A 27,451-nucleotide genomic window follows, 5' to 3' on the forward strand; every position below is an offset into this window, starting at 1 on the left:
TAAAATTCTACTCGGGACAGTTATCCCTAATATTCATGCAATAACCTTATATTATCTGTTAGGAAAAGTTTGCATACAAAACAAAATGTCTTTATTAAGCTCATGAACAAGATATAGCATCAACATTATGACGATGTTCAACATGTTCAAATGAAAAATGTATCCACCACTCAGGATCTCATGACACCACAAACATCAAATATGTATGACCAGATAAATACAACATACATCAATCAATAAGCGATTAATGTGTGTTAATACAAGACAAGACAAAAACACAATTTAAAAAAGAACTGTTTTCAAATTAATAAAGATGAAAAATCTTTTATCAATATTGATTCACTCATATGGTTTTGCATTCGGGACAGTTACATTAAAACTAGTTTATATTTTGTCTGGCGTGTTACATTATAAACCTTTTACTTTGATAACTATCGGTCTTCTGGCATATAATCCGTTTGTCATAATAAATTCTACTTACCTTTGACGTTTGTCTTATCTCTTTTAAAGTTTAATTTTGTTCCAAGTTTGCTAAGGTACCACCATTTGTATATTTATTAGAAAATAGAAATGAAAAAATTGTAGTACTGTAATAAAGATGTATATACTACTCACAATTTAACGCAAATGTACAATTGAATGAACGTGTTTTATAACATGTATTTCGATAACGTCAAAAATATGTAGACAATGTTTATAATAACCTATATTTTGTAGTCATGAGCATCAACATTATGACGATGTTCAACGTGTTCAAATGGAAGATGTATCCACCACTCAGGATCTCATGACACCACAAACATCAAATGTGTATGACCAGATAAATACAACATACGTCAATCAATAAGCGATTAATGTGTGTTAAGACAGGACGAAAACACCATTTAAAAGAAAAAAAGACTAAAATTATCCGGACGAATATAGGATAGTGAATGCAGACACATGCATAATATGCGCTACTTTTTGTAACAAAGACATTGAAAGAATTCTGAACATATTTCATGATTTATCAATGCATTGATATACCGATGAATACTACTCTTCCGTGTTCGGGTGTGATTATGAGTATGCTGAAGTCCAGATTATTTGGTTATGAGTAGATTTTGTTCGTTATATATTAACCGTGAATCTCTATGGGAACTTTATTGCCGCTTTATTACAAAATGTTGTCATAGTTAATAGCAATCAGCAATCCCATTTCAGCGTATTTAAAAAATTTGTTCATAGTTTCGTTTTGTCAAAATCATTTTTAATTGAAAAACACTAGTAAACTACCATATTCAAAATGATTTTGTTTTCTGGTACAACTTAAAGAAAACATTGTAAAGATTATTGTTAACTGACTAATCCAGACCGTTTAAGTGTATGTCATATTTCAGTGGACAATTTTATCTAATTCTTGCGAAATATTTACAAAAAAAGATAAATGTTTCATGTATTCGATTTTGATTTAAAACGAACAACAGACGTACATGTACAATAAAAGCATGTATTCTGCAAATGTGCAATAGGTTATCCTATCATACATACATTGTGGTCTTGAGATGGCCTGTCATGAATTGCTAGTAATCCTTTGATCATTTATGCTTAACTGTCATTTTGCTTTCTTTTGTTACCTTTTCTGACTCGGACATCTTTGAAACTAAGTTGTTACTTTGCGTATTGCTGTGTGTTTGTTAAATCTACATTTTCTAGAGGTACGGGACGGGTTGAGATCTCACAAAACATGTTTAAACTCGCCGCATCGTTGCACTTGTCCGAAGTCATGAGCCTAGTTCTGCCTTTTGTTCGTGTTGTATTAATTTAATTACAGTTTAGATGTTTTAGAGTTTAGTATGACGTCTGAGCTAGTAAACAATTTTGTAGAGGTCAGCGGACGTCCGGTGCGAGATTTTCTCACTGTTTTGAAGACCTATTGGTGGGCTAGTTTTCTTTTACTCTTTGGTCGAGTTGTGTCTATTTGGCACATCTCAAATTTCTTTTTTCAATTTATATGTATAAAAAGAGTCTAATAATAAAAATGATAATATAATACCAATTCAAACATTGAATTTTGTGTAAAATGTTTTGTCTTTGTGTGTGTTATATACAAAAAGACCTTTTTAACAACTCTCCATATCCAGAAATCAACTCGACTTTGCTTATTTGAATATTATACTAAAGAAATTGGATACGGGTTACGGATATTACATCAAAATGATAGATAATTTTGAAAAAATTGTCTGTTTAAATTTTAATTTAAGTGATAGACAGGTTGCCGGGGCAGAAAATGAATATACACAACAATATACACCGTTTAAACGAAACATAATGACTGTTGTTGCAAAAATACAGGTTCCTGAGCTATTTTAAAAATCGAAGCGAGAGGCTTTTAACATTGCAGTTTAAAATACAGGCTAAAATGACTGAAACGTCAAATTTGCAAACTTCGTGTTGAAAATTGGCTTACATGGTCATTACAAAAACAGGTTGCCGGGGTGAAACTTGAAACTTGAATTTCCAAAGAACAAGCAAGTTCAAACCTTGTATGTGTAGTCGTTGAACTCTAGGTTCCCACGTAAAATTAAAATGTCACTATTTCAAGAAGAATAAACTCACGAAAGCACGAAAAATTCACTAAATTCGCGTTTATTGTTTTGATTTTGACCGCCTGACAACTTTACGGAAATATCAAAGTGATTGTAAATGCGGACTCTGTGACGGGCAACTTATAAAATCCGTGTTTTAAAGATTTTAATGATATCAAGCCTATCAAGCCAGTCCAGTTCAAACTACTATCACGTGGTACAAGTCTCATTTACAAATTATGAATATTAATTAGCAAAACCACTACTAATTTCTGGCTATGCGATACCGACCAATGACACCTACAGTTTACAGGTAAAATGGAGAGGTAGTCTCAAATACAGAAACGGTCTGCTAATCACTTTACGTATATAAATTCATAAAAAAAAATATTATGAAAGTTCAAAGGAAAATATCACATAGTAATGTTTATCAACGAGAGACTATGCCGCTTCATTGTTATATTTTCTTGATCAATTCGGTGGGAAAGGGAATGTTATTGACTTCTCTTTCTGATGTAAAATCATTTAAGCATTTAACATACCTGCGTATGCAATTTATATTTTAACATGTTATTTACTGAAGAGTTTGTTGTCATTGCAAATTATTTTTGAACAGTGCTATTTGAACTCAAATGACATAGACTATCTCTCGTTCAGTTATATGGTCGTCCTCGCGAACTTATTGACCGATATAATTGTACGTGTCCCGAAAAACAACTTACGTTGAAACTTTATCGTAGAGTCATTCCCAGTTCTCGGAAATTACCTCTGGGTTTCTTACAAGAAGCGGGACTTTCTTGGCAGTGAAGTTTAAGCGGGTCCGTGTTGATCAAATATCGTTTGTTATATATGTTACACTGTCGTTGCTATATTTTATTTTGTTGTCAACAGGTCATAAATTATTTCTCTATTTCACATTTGTTCGACATAGCTTTTGTTTTGTAATCTTTTCTACGTTTTCGTACTAATGATTCTTTTTGTTCATCTATGAACATACATAGACAGGTTTTTTTATTTAATTAGATTAGTTAAACCTCGTCGCATGTTTTGTGCGCCTGAACCGAGTCCTTAAAATGTTGGTAAATTGTACGTCATTGACACGGTAGCAGTTTTAGTAAATTATGTGATATTTTGATATTAAAATTTATCAATTGTATTTGATTTCTTAAGTCGATCAGAAACCGCTGGTTATTTTTTTTTCTTTAATTTAAATGTTTTTGTTTACCATAAAATGAATCCTTTTCTTCATTATAAATTAAAAACATCCATGTCATTTGAACTCTGTTGGAAAGTTGTATCATTGCTGATCAAGTAGTGATTGAACTATTGTTTTCAATTTTCATTTTTGAGATGAGCCCTCACATCTTACCTGTCGTAGTCTTGCTAAACTGTAGGTAAAGTAAATTGTTGAAAAGGTATACTACCCAAACAAAAATCAGCATAAAAATAATGTGTTCGATCTATTTTTTACTATAAAAAACAAATAGTTTTTTGGTTATTGTATCGTCATATTAATAAATGACTTAGTGTAGTGTACATGACTGATATAAATCTGTATGAGACTTCCTTTATATTGAAGAAGACACGAACTACTGAGAATGAAACATTGTAAAATCATATTAAACAAGAATGTGTACACGGATGCTCCACTCGCACTATGATTTTCCATGTTCAATGGACTGTAAAAATGGGTTTAAAAACGTATTTGGCATAAAAAAATGTGAAAAATCATACCATTAGGAATATGTGGACTAAGTTTCAAGTTGATTGGACTTCAACTTCATCAAAAACTACCTTGACCGAAAACTTTAACATGAAACTCCATTTATCATTTTCTATATTCGGTGGAACGTAAAATTGGGGGTTCAAAAGGCTAATTTGGCTTTACAATTCGAAAGATCACATCATAAGCAACAAGTGAAGTAAGTTTCAAGTTGATTGGACTTCAGCTACATCGAAAACTACCTTGACAAAAAAAATAACCTGAATCGAGACAGACAAACGAATGGATGCATGGCCGGACGCACGGATGAACGAACAGACAAACGGACGAACGAACGAACGAACGGACGAACGAACGAACGAACGGACAGACCAGAAAACATATTGTCCCTCTACTATAGTAGGTGGGGCATACAAATTATGATTCAAGCAGCAGATTATCGACGAAATATTAGCATAAGTATTTGCATAAAATATACACACATGTCTACAAAAAATATGAATTACACGCCATATCATACAAACAAGTATCAAAGATGACAACAGCACCTTGGCGGCATCCAAATGCGGTCAAGTCATATTGAGGCCATTCAAAAAATATCTATAGGAATATCTTCTTTTTTCTTAATTTGTTGTTTAACCTGGGTTAATTGTGGAAACTAATTGTTTTGATTATTTTTTCAAAAGCCGTCCCACAGGTTGCCTAAGTCTTTTATGCCACGTTTAAAGACTATTCAAGTTTCTTAGCTTATATTTTTACGACAATTGCACACAATTTCTTTTTTGTGTTACTTTTTTAATTATGAATTGCCTATATTTTCTATTAAACAGTAATTTTACTTCAGTAAACATTTAAATATTGTCCAATTAAACGATATTCATGTATTCATGGCTACCGTCTTAAATTCATATTATATGTACAACAAAAACTTTTTTTCAAATTGTTTAACATTAATTGAAATGGTATATAGCTTAAACTGTTTATATATGTACGCAATTTTTGCCTCATTAAGTATTTGCATACATTGATTCTGCTTCCAGTAGTTCTTTGATACATCTGTAGCAATATTCATACTGCTCCTGTTAACAAAAGAACAAAAATTACAACGTTGGACTGACAGTAAAGATAATAACAATGAATATCTTTATGAAGAAATATATAGAGTTTTAAAATTTATACTCAAGTTGTTATTGATAAATCTTTTGTTTTGTTATACACCCATTACAACTTGTATCGAAGAACGAGCAAGGACGAAACGCAATGACAATATTAACTGAATAACTGTGAGCTTAAAATAAAAAGTGAAAACGGAAAATGTATTCTAAATGTATTGTCGTGCGATCAGGTTTTTAAAACATCCACAATTTTGCAGAAGTTGCCTTTGTCAAATTGAAGATATACTTACACAATTCTTAAAGAATTCTGGACGCCTTGTTTGAATATTCCTTACCACTTGAAAGACATCGACCTCTTCGTCTATTTTCATTTTGTCAAAAGTTAAACAAAGTGCAATAAACAACCCACTTTTGGTGCATCCATCTCTAAAAAGTTGCAAAAAGGTACAAAATGTATAAATTATTTCGATTATTAAAAAAAATAAGCTCGATGCATTAAGAGTACAAAATTGAGTATAGTCCTTCACTTGTTTTCGCTGTTTTCTACAAGTTGGATAACTGTTATGCTATGTTTATCACCTTGTTTTAATCATTTGTCGTAACATGGACGTACAATACTAATGTACGTATTGAATGAAATATAATTGATTGTTAAATAAATAAGTTACAGAAGGCAACGGTATCGCAAATATACCAAACATATATAGAAATTAGGAGGATAATGTTATATACTCAAATGTATTCCATTGATATTAGAACAGAAATACACTATTACTCACGATACATACACTGTTGGTATGAAGCGGAACGGCTAAAATTGTCATCGTTATTATGTGATGCATGTTTCGCAGATGTTTCCAGCTCCTACAGTCATGGTCTTTATGTTAGTTTTATGGGGGGTTTCTTGTACGATTGTTCTGACTAATAGGATTTAAATTTAAAAACATATTGTGTTTACCCGTTATTCTTTAATTCAATACAAAACAGTATTATTGCGAAATTGAGTATATTTTGATGTATTTAATGTGTGTACCTGCAAACGACCGTAATTGGACATTTTTGTGATTTCCAGCTATCAACGACACTCTTCAGAAGCTCCACCATCATCTTTGTTGCAGGTAGTGTAGCACCTTGCCAGTCACTTATCGTAAACACACTTATTGTTCTTTTTTCTGGTTGTTTCTGGAAGGAGAAATTAACCGATTTTGATTTATATGGTTTTTTTTCACTATGATGTAGCTGTAGTTGTCTAATTTTGCATCTGTAAGTAAGCATTTGTAAAAATTCGACCTAATACTTAACGAACCTATTATCACATTGAAAAGTAAGTAATGAGTGTGAATACATTATATGTGTGTTATGACCTATACGAGTTTTATATACAAGGGTGCACTCCTAACTCAAATCTTGTTTAGTTAGTTAACGAAGAAGAACGACTTAAATCGACACAAACCATGTTCTTTCTATATAAAGATTGCAAGTTTGTTGATCAATATGATGAGTCTCTGTCTGAAATCACGATCAATATGTTTTCGTAGTAGTATATGATAAGATACTGTGGATTCATTTATTTTCGTGGGTATCAATTTTCGTGGATGGTTGAAAACTTGCATATTCGTGGATATTTGATTTCGTGGTTTTGAACTTCTCTGTATACAAAGCCTATTAAAAATATGAATTTCGTTGAACATTTGATTTCGTGGTTCACCTGTACCCACGAAACCCACGAAAATTGATATCCAACGAATAATAATGAATCCACAGTACCAAAAGGTCTTCAAAATGAAAGTCATGTTCTCTTTACAGTGTCATTTACTTTTCGTTTCTATATTCACAAGACGTTTGATGCGTGTACAGTATATTCCATGACTACTCTTCAGGTTTCATCTGGTTTTAACATGATTATACTACTATTGCCTGTATAGATCACTCACCTCAGTCGTTTCTTTCTTTTTTTCGAGTGTACATTGTATGCTCTAACCGTGTTTTAACTTATTCGTGGACAAAAGTATACACATCTAATTATTCTATTATCAATTATTGCAATTATTCATTCAACAATGTCCAACTAATGTCCCTTATTAAACAAATTGCAGGCTTTTCGACCGTACAATAAATATTTTTAAAATATAGCTGATTGTTTAGTATGCCTTTTGTTTTAGTCTATTTTTTCACATAATACATTGAAAAAAACAATTAAGCTTGAATCTTATCATTGAGACATACTTTCTAACCTGTACATCATAAATTTTTGAAATTGACATGGTTTGATTTCCATTTAATAATGGTCATTTAAGGCATTATAAAGCATTCCAGATGAAAAAAGAATTGAGCTTTATATAGTTCAGACAATTATTACAAAATAACATGCGGAATGATCTCCCTTCTCAGACATCGTATGTCATTTTGCATTGTAGCAATCACTTTTTTGTGTGGTGTTTTATCAGCTCTAATAAAGGAGAAGGTCCAGTAAGACCCCCTTTTGGCCTCAAAATATAGCAGTTTTATTCTGCTTCTGCTACATAAATTTGGGCTGTTTTTGACAATACCATACACAAATATCGGGTACTAGCACCATTAAGTTATGCTAAATTACTGAAAACTTCACAATTCTAGCATTTAGTTGAATTTTAGACGGTTTTCGTGTAAAACGAAAGTGGCCGCTTTCGTGTTCATCCTCAATATTGAAATGTAAGTTGTATTTTACGATAATACATAACACATATAAAGAGTGAGGGTGAACACGGATACGGCCACTTTCATTTCAGACAAAAAAAAACAGCTAAAAAGTGACATTTTTCGACATATTTGGTAGATTTTTCATATTTCAGCTTGAATCGGGGCGTTTGGTATGACTAAATCAGGTAAAATCTTCCACATAAACTAATTGATTAAAAAAAATTAACACTTCAGTGTTTAAAAAGTGAGGCCAAATTCGGGTCATACCGGATCTACTCCTTTAAAATGAGTACCTTAAAGCCACGTCTTTGATCTTTTGTGAATACTTATCTCACAGGTCATCGTACCACATCTCATTTGTTTGAACATTAAATGATAAAATTGTGAATGAAAATGGGGAATGTGTCAAAGAGACAACACATATTTTACGAAATTGACCAAATAAAGCTAACTTCTTCATTCCTGATTTGTTTATATTTCAAGTTAAACTTTTCGCTTAACTCATATATTATCATTTAAAATGTCGAGTTACAAAATAAATATAGGTTACCTTATATTTCAAAGCAATTTTCAACTCATCTACAGTATGCTCCTCTTCTAAAAGTATTGCAAAGTCACCAATCGTAAGTGTTTCCGATTTTCCTAACCAAAGCTTTGCATTCTAATATAGATAAAAGCACACGTTTAAATCCAAAAAAGGCCAATCATTATAGAACATGAACGATTTATCCTGTGTTCAAAACTTGAGATTACGTTTCATTATACGTATACTTTGTCTTTCATAAAAGCAAATATATTTGCTAGGTTAAACATGTCTTATGGATCTGTTATCTTACTTCATATAAGAACTAATGCATCTTTTGTGGTCAAGGAAATCTCAGTGCTTTTTATATGAGACAATAAAACATAAAATCCCTGAACCGATTCGTCAAATAGGTGTCGTGTCCTGTGTTGAAATAAGCAAATGATCAGTCTAGATTTAGAAAAATAGGATATCATATAATGTTTGCTTTTGCAAGATCATTCATTTTTTTTAAACATTAAGATAGATGTGTTTGTGTTCTGTTAAATTGTCCCTTGTAAAATTGTTATGCGATGATGACTGATGTTGATATAGGAAGATGTGGTGTGAGTGCCAGTGAGATAACTCTCCATCCAAATAACAATTTAAAAATTAAACCATTATAGGTTAAAGTACGGCCTTCAACACGGAGCCTTGGCTCACACCGAACAACAAGCTATAAAGGGCCCCAAAATTACTAGTGTAAAACCATTCAAACGGGAAAACCAACGGTCTAATCTATATAAACAAAACGAGAAACGAGAAACACGTATATATTACATAAACAAACGACAACTACTGTACATCAGATTCCTGACTTAGGACAGGTGCAAACATTTGCAGCGGTACCCATATTTTGACTATTTTATTAATTGTGACTTTAACTGTTTATTTAACGCATCATGTAAATATAACGGAATTTGATGAGACTGTTATTAAAGAGAGAGGGGTTAGCGCTTTAGAACCAGGTTTAATCCACCATTTTCTTCATTTGAAAATGCCTGTACCACGTCAGGAATATGACAGTTCTTGTCTATTCGTTTTTGATGCGTTTTGTTATTTGATTTTGCCATGTGGTTATGGACTTTCCGTATTGATTTTCCTCTGAGTTCAGTATTTTTGTGATTTTACTTTTTATATCAATTGATTGATTTGTGAATGCTTTACTCTTTACGCCGCATTAGCCCCAAAAAGCTATATTGCGGCGATTAAACATTTATAATCACCGTTGTTACAAAATGTACAGAACTTTTGCAAACGACGTCTGAAAAAAACGTTCAACAAGAAGAGATGTAAAACATATTTACTTTGTAGACTTGATCCAAAATCACAATGATTCTTGAATTATGGTCATATATCATTGTCCAGAAATCCTCAACAGTTTCTTTCAGTGGACATTGTGTTACGAAGAATCGGCTTTCATCTCTGTATCCCTGAAAACGTATAAAAATCATAAGATATCAAAAGAGTAATTGAAGAAATACTATCTAATCTATCTGTTTAAATTACAAGAAAAGGGGTGCTCAATCATAGAGAAAACGGCTAAACAAACAACCAAACACAATATTGCGATATAGCTACCGTGCGTTTAGTTTAAGAAGCCTAATGTTTTAACCCACACAGAACATAATCATTATACATTACTATTAAAAAATCACATCATATATTTTGTTGAAAATATCCAAATGGACAAAACATTTTTTTTCCATTAAGAAAAACTATTTTTGCGTCGAATTTGTCAATATGTTTTCGTTACCCATATCTCTATATTACTTACAGGTATAATCACTGCGTTGATGTAATCATTTCTTGTTTTTCCGTATGACATAAGGTATGGTCGAAAATCGTCATCTAAAAAACGAAATGTGTTATAAGAAAAAAAAATTAAATAAAATACACTAAACCTTAAGAACCTTATCAAATGGCAAAAATAACAAAGTTTAAATCCATCACATCACAGCATACCGATGGAAAGCATCTGGCATAATCCTGAATTGGTACAGGCATTCGAGAATGAAACTGTTTGAAGTAACTAGTATACAAACTACTTAATTGGATCAAGCCTTCGACCTTATATATTGCAAGTTGGTTTTTTTTCCTACACTAAAGGGGATTATGAACATAGTCTATGACTTCTTATAATTTTTGTTTCCTTGATTAGAATGATTAAAAAAATGCATCTGTTCTTCAAATTTTCTAATTGTTTTTTGTTGTTTTTATCCTACATCTTCTTTATTATGTTATACTCAATTATATAGAAAGGATTTGAAGGCTTATAAAAAAGATGTTGTATGATTGCCAATCCTACTTATGTAGACGAAACGCGCGTCTGGCGTATCAAATTATAATCCTGGTACTTTTGATTACTATTTACACCACTGGGTCGATGTCACTGCTGGTGTACGTTTCGTCCCCGAGGGTATCACCAGCCCAGTAGTCAGCACTTCGGTGTTGACATGAATATCAATTATATGGTCATTTGTATAAATTTTCTGTTTACAAAACTTTGAATTTTTCGAAAAACTAAGGATTTTCTTACCCCAGGAGTAGATTACCTTAGCCGTTTTTGGCACAATTTTTTGGAATTTTGGATCCTCAATGCTCTTCAACTTTGTATTTGTTTGGCTTTTTTACTATTTTGATCTGAGCGTCACTGATGAGTCTTATGTAGACGAAACGCTCGTCTGGCGTATAAAATTATAATCCTGGTACTTTTGATTACTAACTACAACTCTCCACAAGAAACCAATAGACATAGACATTATCAATAATAGGTCATCGTACGGCTTAAGCAATGAGCAAAGACTATACCGTATAGTCCCATGTGCCACTTTATACTTTTAAACTCTGCAATTTCAAACATTCTTTTTTTGAAAAACAGAAGTTGTTTCATTGTTAGTTTGTCATATTATGTCTTAGAAACGTCACATACAAAGGTGTATACACATGTAATTGCATGATGAGTATACATATACATTGTAACTTTGTTCTTGTATAAATATTTCCTTAAATTGAATATTATTATGCCAAAAATAGTAAAATTACAAAAATACTGAACTCCAAGGAAAATTCAAAACAGAAAATCCCTCATCAAATGTCAAAATCAAAAGCTGAAACACATCAAAAGAATGAATGATAACTGTCAATATGAGGCATATATTATTAAGATGTATTCCTTACACATATTACAGGACATTCAACTTACGTGGAAGGATATTCTTTACCGAATTTTTGGGTATATTTTCTTTTAAGTTTGCAGCAGTAAATGTTGATGCAGGATATGATGACCTCATTGCTTCTAGTGCCTAATTCAAAATAGAAATTATATTAAATTGTACAATTAAATACGAAATTAATAATTAGAATTATTGTCACCTAAAGAGATTTATAATCGATTGATCGTTTGCTATATTACGAGCTACTTAAAAAAAGCATGTGTAAACAATTTAAGAGTTCTTAATCGAAGTTGATTGATCAAAGAACTTTTTATTGGAATTGAATATAATCACATTGCTTATTTGTCAAAACATTGATTGTTAACTATAACATGTTTTTAACATTGGCATAAAAGTGCAGTTTTTTCAGCCGCAAAACCAGGTTCAAATCACCATTTTTTTCTTAAAATGTCCTGTACTAAGTCAGGAATATGACAGTTGTTAAATTATATTTTGTTTCTGTGTGTGTTGCATTGTATTTTTGTTTTTTGTTTTTTGTTGCACTTCATTATTTCTGATGTATCATTGTTTTTTCCTCTTATAGTTGGTGTTTTTACAATTTAGTATTAAATTGTAATCTGGATTTGTTTTCTCTCAATCGATTTTTTTTATACTTTCTTACAGCGCTATACTACTGTTGCCTTCACTTTTTACTAACATACAGTAACGGATTGTAGACATTGGTCGTCGTTCTTTAATTATTGGAAACTTTTATTTAAAATTCCATTTTATAAACATATTCATACATGTTGATAATCCTATTCTAAAACTGTGTTATCCTCCATGTTATCAATGTCTTTGCATTTTGGCTGTCGTTGATATATTGCAGTATATTTGGGATATTTTATTGCGTTTCGTTTTAAACATATATGTTACCTTTAATTTAATTGGCTTATCTTTCGAATCTGTCATTTATCCTGTGGTGAAAGTCTTACGGTGACTGGCTGATTTTTTTTTTTATATTCATTTTTTTTTTACAGTCACATACCATTTTTTTTTTATTTAATGTTAAAAACTATTTTTTATTAATTTTTTTATTCTGAATGTATTCAAAACCAAGCGAAAATCATTTACATAGTGCTATAATTGGTGTTAATTGTCTAACCTGAAACTCCCGTTTGTACACTTTTTGGTTTTTCGGTAATGTCTTACATTCCTGATCTTCAATATATTTACAGAAATCTTTCTTTGGAATAGCTGTTTCTGGTACTGTAAATAATTCTAGCAGTGCTTCAAATACTGTCTCATACTGTTCCTAGATAATTTCAATTACAATACGTCAAATTCTACAGTCTCCCGTAAGCATTGACAACAGTCAATTTTGATGCTGTTTATGTGACTTAGATTTATGTACGTTGGATTGAAAGGCATTCCGGAAATCCGTATACATGTGACATGTTTTAAAACAAACCTTCCTTCTGACGTTAAAGGAAATACAAAGGATGCAGCTTTAAATAAGTATCAAAGGTATCAGGATTATAATTTATTACGCTAGACGGCATTTCGTCTACATAAGACTCATCAGTGACGCTCAACTCAAAATATTTATAAAGCTAAACAATTACAAAGTTGAGGATCCAAAATTCCAAAAGGTTATGCCAAATACGGCTAAGGTAATCTATGCCTGGGATAAGAAAATCCTTAGTTTTTCGAAAATTGACAGTTTTGTAAACAGGAAATTTATAAAAATGACCACATTATTGATATTCATGTCAACACAGAAGTGTTAACTACTGGGCTGGTGATACCCTACAAATGGAAAATCAATAAGTGATAAGACATGCTGATAGGTGGGTTTGAATATATTTTACTGTACACCAGACCCTTATATATGTATTGCGCATGTTGTATCACAATTCATAGAAGAAGAAGACGAAACAGAAGAACAAGTACAATAGAAGAACAAGGACAAAAACAAGGACAAGAACAAGACGTAGAAAAACAAGAAGTATCGTGTTCACTTCTATTTTCTATGGTAATTATAATAAAGAAATTTAACACAAATAGAAAAAGTAAATGAATAATTCAAATATATAAAATAGTCAACGGATGAGCAAACAATACCTTGATTCATAAATGTGTGTAGCGCAGGAGCCACTGTTTAGTTCAGTTCCGTCAAGAGTTTTACTATTTTTCGATGGCGAATGTAAGGAAATATGTTATTTTCTACACATTTTCATTTTTTTTTTTATACGACGTCGTCAACAATGCCTTTGCAACATCTATCGGTGTGATGCATCAGAGAAGTGATATAAGTATAGATTATGACATGGCATTTTTCATATCAGACCCTTTATTGGCCCAAGGTCATGATATCAGCCTAAGAGCCGCAGGCTCGAGGGCTAATATCATGAACGAGGGCCGATAAAAGGTTTGATATGAAAAATGACATGTAATTATCTTTTCTCATCACTTGGCGTCCGGCGTCCGTCGTCGTCCGTCGTCGTCGTCGTCCGTCGTCGTCGTCCTGCGTTAACTTTTACAAAAATCTTCTCCTCTGAAACTACTAGGCCAAATTTAACCAAACTTGGCCACAATCATCATTGGGGTATCTAGTTTAAAAATTGTGTCCGGTGACCCCGCCAACTAACCAAGATGGCCGCCATGGCTATAAATAGAACATAGGGGTAAAATGCAGTTTTTGGCTTATAACTCAAAAACCAAAGCATTTAGGGCAAATCTGACATGGGGGTAATATTGTTAATCAGGTTAAGATCTATCTGCTCGGAAATTTTCAGATGAATCTGACATTCCGTTGTTAGGTTGCTGCCCCTGAATTGGTAATTTCAAGGAAATTTTGTTGTTTTTGGTTAATATCTTTAATATTATTTTAGATAGAGATAAACTGTAAAAAGCAATAATATTCAGCAAAGTAAGATCTACAAATAAGTCAACATGACCAAATTGATCAGTTGACTACTTTAGGAGTTATTGCCCTTTATAGTCAATTTTTAACCATTTTTCGTAAATCTTAGTAATCTTTTAGAAAAATCTTCTCCTCTGAAACTACTGGGCCAAATTATTTGAAACTTGGCCACAATCATCATTGGAGTATCTAGTTTAAAAATTGTGTCCGGTGACCCCGCCAACTAACCAAGATGACCGCCATGGCTATAAATAGAACATAGGGGTAAAATACAATTTTTGGCTTATAACTCAAAAACCAAAGCATTTAGAGCAAATCTGACATGGGTAAAATTGTTAATCAGGTGAAGATCTATCTGCCCTGAAATTTTCAGATGAATTGGACAACCTGTTTTTGGGTTGCGGCACCTGAATTGGTAATTTTAAGGAAATTTTGCTGTTTTTGGTTATTATATTGAATATTATTATAGATATAGGTAAACTGTAAACAGCAATAATGTTCAGCAAGGTCAGATTTACAAATAAGTCAACATGACCAAAATGTTCAGTTGACCTCTTTAGGAGTTATTGCCCTTTAAAGTCAATTTTTAACCATTTTTCGTAAATTTTTTATATCTTGTACTAAAATCTTCTTCTCTGAAACTGCTGTGCCAAATTGATCCAAACTTGGCCACAATCATCTTTGGGGTTTCTTGTTTAAAAAATGTGTCCGGTGACCTGGCCATCAAACCAAGATGGCCACCACGGCTAAAAATAGAACATAGGGGTAAAATGCAGTTTTTGGCTTATAACTCAAAAACTAAATAATTTAGAGAAAATCTGACATGAAGTAAAATTGTTAATCAGGTCAAGATCTATCTGCCCTGAAATTTTCAGATGAATTGGACAACCTGTTTTTGGGTTGCGGCCCCTGAATTGGTAATTTTAAGGACATTTTGCTGTTTTTGGTTATTATATTGAATATTATTATAGATATAGGTAAACTATAAACAGCAATAATTTTCAGCAAAGTAAGATCTACAAATAAGTCAACATGAACGAAATGGTCAATTGACCCCTGTAGGAGTTATTGACCTTTGTAGTCAATTTTCAATCTGCTTACTTTGTTTAATATTCACATAGACCAAGGTGAGCGACACAGGCTCTTTAGAGCCTCTAGTTTATCATTTACTTCAACAGAAGACAAGAACTATTAAAATTTAATTTTGTTTGTCATAATATTTACAACAACCAAAAATAATTCTTAACTTAAATTGTTTTTATTGATATTTAAAGCATTTTATTTATCTTGTCACAACAATTATCATGTTCTTCAATAATATTGTCACCTCATGTATGTCTTTCATATCAACTTAATTCATTTTTGCTCCTCCATTTTATGAAAAGTCTTATCACTTGCAGTTTTCCGCGAACTGTTGTCGTTTTCCAACAAATTTCCGGAAATGCACGAAGTTGCATGTGATAAACATCACGGAAATTAACGGAAAGGCATGTGATAACATTCCGGAAGCAATCAATAAAGGTACCTTTATCAGCCCGCAAAGGAAATTCTTAGGAATCTGGTCAATAAACCTAGTAATCCTTTCATAGCCTTTTGATATTTTCAAATGTGATTGGACTGTAAAATTTTAGTTATATTTTTAAAGTATATGATAAATGAGTTTATTTAACTGAGAAATCACGGTTATGCAAGTTGAACTGAGATGAATTTTGTGATATTTTTATGTAACTGTTTGTTCATACAGCTCCTCAACTGTTTCAGTTCTTACATAGCATTGGCCTACACATCTTCGAAATTGAGCGTATCCGATGAAATCTAGCAAAGTGCATCGAAGGCATAACAATTATAATACTGTTTTACTTTTTTTTATATGCAACCAATTGATCGAATTATGCATAGACACTCAAAATCGGTTTCATTACAAAAGTATAACATACATGTGTTTGTATCATATTCATTCTGTCTTTCCTCATCATCTGAACATACTCCATTATATCAACGTGTCCAACTTTCTTGCCGTGCTCATATATTGCGTCTATAGCAATAAATGTTCCCGTTCTTCCAAGACCAGCGCTAACAAAAAATATATCGAATAAATTAATCAACACGAATGCAGTGCTAGTAAAATCGCAACTTGCAATATATTATCATTAACTTCGCAGTTTAATGTTTCAGCTAAATATAGCTAACTCAATTACGAAAAGGGTTGTCATAGAAACGCTGGGATCGATAAATTATTCAAAGAATTATACTGAGTACTAGTTTTGAATCTTGAAATATATTTTTTAAATAAAGTTAAATTGATTAATACGTACTGCTGGAATACAATAAAAACAAAATATATTCTGAATCACAAATATTAAATCATGACCACTTAAAGCCATGTTCATACCTGCAATGTACAACCAAGGGTCCATTAAGATCACAGTGATCACGTTTGACTTTCCTGTAAAACTGGACCAATTTGATGCTGTCAGGGACACCGTGGTCTGGCCATTGGGTGAAATGGTACTGGTGAATGCTTCTTTCTCTCGCGTCCTAAAATGTAGTCTGCTATTTAGACAAAATGAATACACTATAGAAGATGTACACACCAGAAGTCTTAGACAGCAAGGATAACATCAGGGTAATAAAAAAAAGGTAAAATGTTGAACCGAAAACTAACGATATACCAACATGAACCATAGGAGATGGAAGTTAAAGCTAGGGGACATTCGAATTGAGTGAGTGAGACTGCAGCAAAAAGTAAAATCACAAAAATAATGAACTCCTAGGAAAATTCAAACGGAAAATCCCTACTCAAATGGCAAAATCAAATGATAAAACACATCAAACGAAGCAAAGGAATACTTTTTTTTTAATTTACGATAAACTTATAACACACGTTTATCATCGTTCAAAAATGAATCAAAAACCACGTCCCGAAAAATATGTTTGTATCCAGTTGCGAAAAATACAGATAAAAACAATAGTTAATTTAATTCAAATCTGAAACGGTCAGTTTGATCTTATCATCATCTGAAAATTCTGTACAAATATTTGTAATTCCATCAATAGCTTTAAAGTCAAATTTATCAATGCGGTAGATTCAGCCCTTTTTATATAAATCTCATGACTTCAATTTGTACTGACAGAAGTAATTCAGATAATTCAGTATATTGTTGATGTGCGCAGGTAATCAATACCAAATCCTGAAACGTCTGAACATAAACTGACCAAATCCTGATTTTCTGCAAGCGAATTATCCGACTACTACTCATTTCATCGCAGTGGATAAGTCTGCAAGATTGTGATGATACATCTAACTTATTTAGTGTTTTTAGAGCTGATAAGATCACAGTGATAAAAAGTAAAATCACAAAAATACTGATCTCAGAGGAAAATCAATACGGAAAGTCCATTATCACATGGCAAAATCAAATAACAAAACGCATCAAAAACGAATAGACAAGAACTGTCATATTCCTGACTATGTAAAGGCATTTTCAAATGTAGAAAATGGTGGATTAAACCTGGTTCTATAGCGCTAATTCTCTCTCTTTAATAACAGTCTCATCAAATTCCGTTATATTTACATAATGCGTTAAATAAACAGTCACAATTAAAAATATGGGTACATCAGTCATCATCGCATAACAATTTTAAAAGGGACAATTTAACAGAACACAAAAACATCTATCTACGAACACATGGATTGACTTGAGTGTCTGACGTCATAAAATTTGTATACGTCACATAAATTTGTCGTTCAATGTGCATACAAACAGTTTTAAAATTTACATAGGCAATGTAAGCATACAGAGTTAAAAAATCAAAAGTATGTAAGAACAAATTACAGAAATAGGCCGAGATTTAAACTAGTACAAAAGTTATAGGTAGAATTTATGAGAATCCATAAATAGTTAATTCCACCACGCGATTGAATGATTTTGACGTTTGTCGTTCAACGTATAAAAAAAATGGTTGACCAGTTTATTCACTTTCAAAGTACAAATTAGTTTCAAAGTACAGATTCTTATGCGCCGCTAGTGCACAACATGCATTTTTACATATACATGAGACCATGCATCCATTATTAAGACATGTATTTGCTTCATACATATAAGTCATTTGATCTGAGATTAATAGTCTAATCAATCTAAATCATGCCCCATAACCTCATGTTTATACTGAGAATGTTTTATTTGAATATAAACTAGAGAAGAATCTTGTTTTATTTGAATATAAATTAGAGAAGAATCTAGTTACTAAAATATTCATTTAACCTGAATGAATAGTTGCTTCAGAATGACTCGTGTATGACAGAATTCAGTTAACTTGTCATTTTAATCGAGAGAAAAAATATATTCTCAGGAAATAAATTTACAACTACATTTCGTTTATTTTCATTTGAATTCTTTAAATCTCGTTGAAATAACGCAGTTGTATTGAACATTACTTCTAATTCTTTTTTATTCTCAATTTCTCTTCCATTTTATCAATTGTAATCATTACCTTATTTGTATGATTGGATATAGTTATCCGTCTGTATACATAAATCGTATGTTCCTGTTCGTTTGTCATGGTAAGACGATAATTATCAACTATCATTGGGTCATTAACTGTATCAGGCCAATATTGTATACATTTTTCCTGAAAATAAAATCATCAACAGTTAGATTGCACTATCCTGAACATTATTATTTCGAACCTCCTTAAAAATTTTCATTTCCAGTTTAAATGTGTTACAGACAAAGTAATAGACAAATACAACAAAATAATACTCATGATGATAGTTTTCTCCTATAATCTAGTAATATTCTTTTTAATTTTTTTTGTAGCAAATAATCACATTATCAACAACATTGTAAATATGCACATACTTTCAAATGATAGTAAATCGTACGTTCTAAATAAACCGTGGCATATAAGGTCTTAAGATTGATATCGTATATCATGACGAAAACCGGTTTAAGTGATATAAAACGAACTCTGTTTGTACTTTAATGGCATGAACTGAGTCTGTTGTTAAACGCGGTCTATTTGGGATTTTGTAACACTTTTCATGCAAAACGACTTAACAACAGAGGCAACAACAACATATTGTGTTGTCAAAATTATATGAGAGACTCTTTGGATCAAAAAGCGATACCGTGTATATAGGAATCATGCCAAGCCCACACGTTAGCAGTTTAGTGGACTTTTTCTCATCTATTCCCGACACATTTTTCCGACCGATAAGTTTTCGTTTAACACTTTAATGTCGAGTATGGGAGAAAAGTAGTAAATACCAATATTTTATTAGTTAGTTTGACCTGACCAAAAATAACTATCCAAATTGATACGATATTATCGGGCTTGTTTTTACTATCATGATATCCTTGATAGAAAGTTTTTGTCACAATGAAGCTATTAACTAAGAGTTCAAAATGGTAAAGTTTAAATCATCCTTCGTCAATATTACGGATGCCATCACCAGTTGGTTGATCTTATACGACTATCAACTTTACAGATGACATCGTAACTACAATCCCATTCCCATTTAACAAATGTGACCTACCGAATTAGACTTATCACCAGGTTTGTACAAACATGGGTGTCCAATGTGGAGCAGGATCTGCTTACCTTTTCCGGTATCTATACTGACTTCAGATACCCTTCCGGAGCATCCCCAGTTGTTTTTAAGGTTTTGTGTTGCTTAGTATCTATATTCCATGTTGATTTTTCGGTAAAATTTTTTGGGTTTTTGTTTGCGTTTACGCCTTGGCATAATCATTTTTTTTTCAATTTATAAGTTTAAATGTTCCTCTGGTATCTTTTTTCACCTCAAAAACAAATTGTTTATCGGATTGTCATGATAGTGCTTATTAAGATATAATGCGTTCAACCTTATTTAATTGATTTAATATGATGAATGTGATAATGTAATTTGATACCCTTCTTCCTTCTTTCAGCTGTGTAACCATGACAATTTTCCCAACGGTCTCCTGCCATATCATATGCCAGAAATCTCTTACGGTATTACTCTTTGGACCTTTAAGTAAATGACGATGTGTACCAATAAAAACGTATTCACCATGTACCCCCACCCGTTTTTCTCAAAATTCCAGTAAAAAATCGACTGACTTGATAAGTAATAAAACTTGAACAATTCAATTTTCAAAAATTTCTAATTGGAAATACACAATTATTTCACAGAGTTAAGTTTTATTATGATTAAAATCAAATTCATTGATATTTTTCACTTAACACATGTTTTGGATATAATTCCAGAACGAGATTTAAATGAGACTGAACGAGACTTAAATGTCAGAGAAAAACATCCTAAACCAATTTTTTTTTATCAAATTGCAAGTAATTCTTCACAAACCTTGGCTCGCTATATAGGCCTTTTCTTTGTCATAATTCTGAAATACACATGCTTGTGAGTAAAATTTAAGTTTCTGCAAGTTTCTTTCAAAGTTAAAAAAACTAATGGCAATATGTTTAATTAATGACCATAATTGGTTCTATTTGAAATACATTTACTTTTTAAATGTTTAAATGAAAAACATAACAGTTAATTCCGTGATTATTAAACGAATTATATATGAGTTTAAACATGTTTTATTGTAAAAAGACTGATAAAATAAAAAAAATAATAGATGACCATATTGCCAAGATAAAATTACTGGTATGACATAGTTCCAAAGTTACATAAGGCAGAAAAACTTGAGAAGGTATAATTGTAAAAGATACTAAACCTGTCTTTTATGATATATCTGTGTGTGTCAGTGTAAGATATGTAGCAATATACAATAAATTAATGTACAATATAATTATTTCATTTTCAACTCTTACGTCAATGTAGCTAGCATTAATATAATCAGTCTTTGTGTTTCCTTTCAGCACAATACGTGAATGATCATCTTCAAAAAAAGTATATGAAAAACAGATGTTGCATTATATCAAATAAATATAAGACATACTTACAAAATGTAGATGAAATAAGAAGGTAATGCAATACGATATGTTTGTAAATGTTAACAGTCAATTAAATATTAATTGCGATACACTAGTTTGTTTTTCTTATATTAGTAAAGTAATATACATTATTTAATTTTGTAGGACTTGCCAGATTAGAGAGGCGGAACCTGTCAACACAACTTTAAGATTAAACACTTTTATAGACAATAATAGTGTATTGACTTGACATGTCACCGATAAGAGCATGAGGCGTTAAAAAGGGGAAATGTGAGGATTTGTCTAGCTTTTCCTCTGTTAAGGGCCACATCCTTGTTTTGGTTGATATGTCAATTCAATAGACTAGTAAACTGTGAACCTAATACTGCAATCTGTAAAAACGACTTTATCAACTGTTGTTTCTTGTGTTATTGTAATTTATTTTATCTAAATATTGGGAAAATCAACATTTAAAAATGCCTCATATATGGCGGAGTAATATCATAAGTAAGTAAAATGTGATCTGTTGAAACCAAACGATGTTGAACAGATTCGTTTGAGTATTTACAAAAGTGTAGCAATAAACATAAAATATGTTTCAAACAACCAAGTGCAACATATTTCCAGACAATTGTAAAAGAAATAACCTTGAATCGTTACACGCCTCGTTGTTTACATTGAAAACAAAGACAAGTTGAAGAGGTTGTCATGAATTATTAAAGATAGTTCCGGCAACTTATATTTAAAAATTCATGAGCATGATGAGGAAACGTGATACCAGGTCAGTGACTGTATGAAACATAGAAATATACAGACAACGCATTTTGACTGCTAAAATAGACAGAGTACAGTATGAAAAGTAATATTTAACCGACTTTAATGATTTTTTATTTTGGCGAGACAAATGTTTTACGATTCAAAATATGAGTTTAATATTGTCAAATTATCGCAGTTACGTTTTTCAGCACCATTATTTTAAATTATTTTAACATACAAGGCCATGTTGTGAGGAAACGATTTTTAACTTTGTTTTCTTCTTTTGAACCCTCAAAATGTCCTCGGACAAGACCTTTTGGTAATATCTAAAAAATAAAAAATACACGTTAGAAACATAAAAACTTGAAACTGAATAGAAACCACCCCCGTACACATGAAATAAAGCCTCTTAACGATAAAGTATAATTCACTCCACTATAACGTTTTAAGAGTATTTTAGGACCAAAAAGGCATTAATTGGTTGTGTGGTTTAGCCCTACACATTTTAAAATTTGAGTCCGGTGTGCATTGAATTTAATGTAACAGATACATTTTTTATTTAAAATATCGTTTTCATTACAACATGTACAACTGTACTCATATATCAGCCTTTTCTATTCAATATGTGCTACCTCAAATTTTCCAAAATTATTAACATGGTCCTCCAAATATCTCTGATACATGGAGGTTCACAATACGAAGTCAAGATATGAGTTATTACGGTCTGTCATTGCCATCTTCTCAATTATAGTTCTCTAAACTAAGTTAACGAAAGTCACGAATTCAATACATACATCACATGAGTGATACGTATACCTCAACTTTATTATTTTAGATTAATAATTAAGTAAATGCGTTAATTTACTGAAATGTAAAGGATCTACGACATATATGATGCTTATTCGCATAAAAGATCACCTATAAAGTTCAATTGTTGTCACTAAAACTAACAGATACTATTATATAGATAGTCAATCAGAAAACTACATACGGGTTAAAAGTTAGCTAGTGACCTAAAACGATATTAATTGGGTCGGTAAACTTCATATGGGTTGTGAGTGACGCTCATTTTTGTGAAGTTATTATATCTAAAACTTAAACAAAATGGCTAACCTCGTATTCTTTCTTGAAACCTTCATCTTTCAGTTTTTCATTAATAGCGTCCTTTAAATTTTCAATTTTTATCTTGTAGGCAAACTGTTCACTTGGTACATTATTGTACACAGTTTCATCGCTTTCAAATGGTACCTCAGTTTCTTTTGTGTCTTTAAGGTAAACGATCAATTCATCTGGATCTAATGTTATTGCTGAATTTTCATATTTGTTTCCATTATTGGTTCCTCTGTTCCATTCTATAAAAAAACGAGCTTGCATGACTGTACTTCACCTAAGCCAATGCATGAGTTGTTGAATCCCCATGCAAGTGAACAGTACACTTTTTCATCATTTAACAATTATTTTTTTGTTTTAATTTTCGTTCATTAAAAGCAACACGAAGCTCTCAGGAGACTGAGTATATCACTTGTAATTTTCTACTTAACTCTTTCATCAATGATGCTTTTTTTTTTCAATTATAAATTAATTAATTAGTGGCTTAAAATCAGTTTAAATGTTTTTAGTATCTGTCATGCTTTCTTCAAAAGCAAATATATCCATTGTATCCCCAAATTCTATTTACGACATAGTGTCTATGATTCTTGAAAGGAAATAAAAAAACAAAATGTATACTTGATACTCTTCAACTCATTCATCTCAAGTTTGGCTGCAATTGTTTAAGCAGTATCAATAGTTATCAAAGGTTACGGGATTATAATTTAGTACGCCAGACGCGCGTTTCGTCTACATAAGACTGACCAAATAGATATAAGTGAGATTTTTTTTATAGTTCCTTAGGTGTCAATTGACAATTTAAGTCATATGAAAATGTATTTGTAGATCTTAATTTGCTGAATATTTTCACTGTTTATAGTTTATCTTATCAATTTATAGTATTCAAGATAATTACAGAGAATTCAAAATTTTCTTAAAATCATCAATTCAGAGGAAATTACATAAAATTCAGATACCTGATTTGGCTGACAATGTCAGAGCAGGTAGACCTTGAACTAATGAGAATATTAAGTGGCATCAACCAACTCCGTCAGATTATTTATATGCTTTAGTTTTTGATATATAAGGCCTGGATTTGACCCCATGTTCTATTTCCAGCCATGACGGCCATTTTTGTTGACGAATCAAAACTAGTCACCCTGAGAAGCTTGCAGTTAAAGTTTGAAGGTATTTAATTTAGCAGTTTAAAAGGAGAAGTTTCTTGAAGCAGTTTACGACGACGACGGACTTGAAGTGATGGCATACGCTCAAATGGGTCCCTTAGGGACCAGGTGATCTAAGATTTTAATTTCTACGTCGTTTCTCGCAAAATATTGACAACAAGGCCGACGCCTAAAATAGTCCACATAATATCTCATTTCCGCGACTTAACCGAATTGGAATAATATTTTTATGAAAAAAAAGTTTATACAAAAATAAGAGAATTAAAGAAGATCATTGTTAGTTTACCATATCATTAATGGCTCAATGTAGAGCTATTTTAAATATTTCAGTTATATTTCAGAAATAATAGTCGAGATTTTGTAACACAAATTAATCACTTTTATTGGCAAGTTTTAGTTCAAAATTAAAAATAAAGGACGATGTATGATAAGAGTCATTTTGGCCCCCTCTCAGAACCTGTTAATATTTATACCATCAATAGCCCTTGGGTAGGTACTTAAAAAAATACCAACTTTTATTTGTTCCCGTGACTATTGGTTGCCTAGCAACCAATTTTTAAAATCAAACTTGCATTGTCTGTTTTTCGTAAAAAAATCTCTTTTTTAAAGATTTTTAATGGTTTATTATGTTAAACTATATTATAATGATAATCTGTTTTGGGTTTTTTGATTCCTTCAACAAAGAAAATAAATGTATTATGCATAGCAACTACAGAATATAGTTAATTTTGCTTAGCAACCACACTATTACAGGCATTTAATGTATGTATTTGCACAAAAAAGTTACATTAAGTGTATGACACTAGTTATTCAACATTGGTTAACTTTCAAAATTGGTTGAAATTATAGAATTTAAGGTATCGTCAAACAGCTACAGTACAGCTGATGTGAACTTCGCATCTATTGGTGGAACGGTGGATACCTAGTGGCTCAGTTTATATTCTTAATGTTGTGTTTTTGAAATGTGGTATGTCTTTTAGTCATTTTTGTACACGATTTGTTATTTTGTGATTCTAATTTCCCATAAGCATCTTTTATCTCTTTTTAACGACTGCCTTTTCCCATGACGTTGTCAGTTTGTTTTCGACTACCGAGGCTGAATACGCATTTGATATCATTAACTTCTCTCGTAATTTGGTAAAACGAAAATTGACAAGTAATAAATATTTGAATTCGTTATATAAACTTACGAGAGGCAGTCTTTTGAATTGATTTTGTATTGCCTGAATATTTATCAGTTGGTGACTTTAAGTTTCGTCTGCAAATAAAAACTTGCACATTTCAATATTTTAAACAATTACACTCGTTCTTTCATACAAGGTCTGGTATGTTGGTTCTTCAAAATATTCCCAGGCATTCAACTTGGTTCAATCAATGTACTATAAACTAAAATAACTAATGACAATTATTTACAAATATTTCAAATTTTAATATAATTGTTGTTCATGTCAGTATAACTCCGGTTAATATTAAGCAATTATAATAAGCGGAATGCATGTTCTCTTTAGGGCTGTCATTAGCAAATCATATATTGGCTGGCTCAAAACAACAAGTGCATGTATGCCCTCCTTAGCACTTGTGAATATTCTGATGTGGTAATTTTCTTTCTTATAAATAGACATGTAAAAAACGACGTGTTTCACATGATTGATATAAAAAAAAGAGTATGAAAGATATAACCATTCATACAATTGTAAACAACAAACCAGTACAAGAAAGACTAATGAATCTTATTGATATTTTTGTAATAAAGCATTGATATCATAGAGCAAACAATATTCAAAACCCCATTTTACAATTATAATTTTCCTTTATCTTAACAAAATTAAGAATACAAAGTAGCAACATTTTTCAAGATAAAAAAGTACTTTCCTTGAATCACGAACTTACTTGTATATAAAACATCCTGCTATCATAATTAAAATGACTGCAATAACGGCACCAATACCTCCACCTATCGCTGCCCCGTTAAGCTCTTCCTGGAGTTCTGATCTCGCTGAAACTAAATTTCATATTGACACAAGTATAATTTGCGATAATCATCATCAATGATCATTTGGATATTCTTATCTTTAACACAAATCACCTGATACTACAAATATAGGCCGTAAGAACGGAAAAGAACGCATAGCATGTATCATAAGATCATTATATATTGCTGCATAAGCGACACGCACATTGTAAATTAGGTTGATTTCATATATCTGCTCATAAGGCATTACAAACAAAAACCACAAAGGTAAAAAAAAAAGGGGTGAAAGATACCAGAGGGACAATCAAACTGTAAGATTGAAAACAAACTGACAACGCCATGACTAAGTAAAGAAAAGACAAACAGACAAATAATAGTACAACAGAAACAACATAGAAAACTACAGACTAAGTAACTTGAACCCCATCAAAAACTAGGGGTGATCTCAGGTGCTCGGAAAAGGTAAGCAGATCCTATTCCGCATGTGGTACCCATCGTGTTGCTTATGTAGAAGGTGCATGTTCTAAACATGATAATAAGACATTTTTCAAAATATCAAATCATGTTGATTCTTTAACGATAGTAAACACATTCATTATTAAAATTGAACACTTGAAATAAAACTCAGTGTATCTAAAAAAGGTTTATCAAAGTACCTTCCCTTTAAAGACATTGAAATGAACATACTACTAAAAAAAAAAACTTTTCAAAATTCTATTGATGTCGTTTGTAGCTGCATATCATTTTTGCTTTTGTTTGTTGTTTTGTGCATAATTACGGTCGTTAGATTTCCCGTTTAGAT

At 31.6% G+C, this 27,451-nt stretch overlaps 2 protein-coding genes across 2 annotated transcripts in view; both read right to left on the minus strand.

Moving 5' to 3' along the window:
- Nucleotides 1-4,152: 4,152 nt before the first annotated feature.
- Nucleotides 4,153-11,960, minus strand: LOC134680886 (receptor-type tyrosine-protein phosphatase epsilon-like). The gene is made up of 7 exons (XM_063540168.1): nt 11,852-11,960; nt 10,424-10,497; nt 9,954-10,079; nt 8,635-8,745; nt 6,439-6,587; nt 5,696-5,831; nt 4,153-5,369 (listed from the first exon to the last, which is right to left on the minus strand). Exons 1-7 carry the CDS (start codon nt 11,937-11,939, stop codon nt 5,298-5,300), a joined length of 756 nt encoding a protein of 251 aa, XP_063396238.1. The 5' UTR covers nt 11,940-11,960; the 3' UTR covers nt 4,153-5,297.
- A 967-nt stretch (nt 11,961-12,927) lies between these two features.
- LOC134683184 (uncharacterized) overlaps nt 12,928-27,451 on the minus strand; it is a 31,302-nt gene continuing 16,778 nt past the window's right edge. Inside the window, exons 9-19 of the mRNA XM_063542356.1 lie at nt 26,568-26,679; nt 25,868-25,935; nt 23,518-23,756; nt 22,643-22,730; nt 21,547-21,614; nt 21,077-21,113; nt 20,643-20,740; nt 19,222-19,359; nt 17,120-17,265; nt 16,665-16,800; nt 12,928-13,116 (exon numbers count right to left, since the gene is read on the minus strand). Of these exons, the coding sequence (XP_063398426.1) occupies nt 12,928-13,116; nt 16,665-16,800; nt 17,120-17,265; nt 19,222-19,359; nt 20,643-20,740; nt 21,077-21,113; nt 21,547-21,614; nt 22,643-22,730; nt 23,518-23,756; nt 25,868-25,935; nt 26,568-26,679 (1,319 nt within the window). The remainder of the gene's footprint in view (nt 13,117-16,664; nt 16,801-17,119; nt 17,266-19,221; nt 19,360-20,642; nt 20,741-21,076; nt 21,114-21,546; nt 21,615-22,642; nt 22,731-23,517; nt 23,757-25,867; nt 25,936-26,567; nt 26,680-27,451) is intronic.

This window comes from Mytilus trossulus, chromosome 1 (genome assembly GCF_036588685.1).
Source record: "Mytilus trossulus isolate FHL-02 chromosome 1, PNRI_Mtr1.1.1.hap1, whole genome shotgun sequence".
NCBI classification, from domain to species: domain Eukaryota; kingdom Metazoa; phylum Mollusca; class Bivalvia; order Mytilida; family Mytilidae; genus Mytilus; species Mytilus trossulus.

Bases quoted from the DNA above. Each gene is read 5' to 3' on its own strand.
- LOC134680886 (XM_063540168.1), bottom strand. From the start codon at position 11,939: ATGAGGTCATCATATCCTGCATCAACATTTACTGCTGCAAACTTAAAA. The intron at 8,746-9,953 runs GTAAATATGTTT...TATCTATATTAG, and splicing joins TTTTGGATCAAGTCTACAAA to AATGCAAAGCTTTGGTTAGG. The intron at 6,588-8,634 runs GTAACCTATATT...TTCTCCTTCCAG, and splicing joins AAATTGCTTTGAAATATAAG to AAACAACCAGAAAAAAGAAC.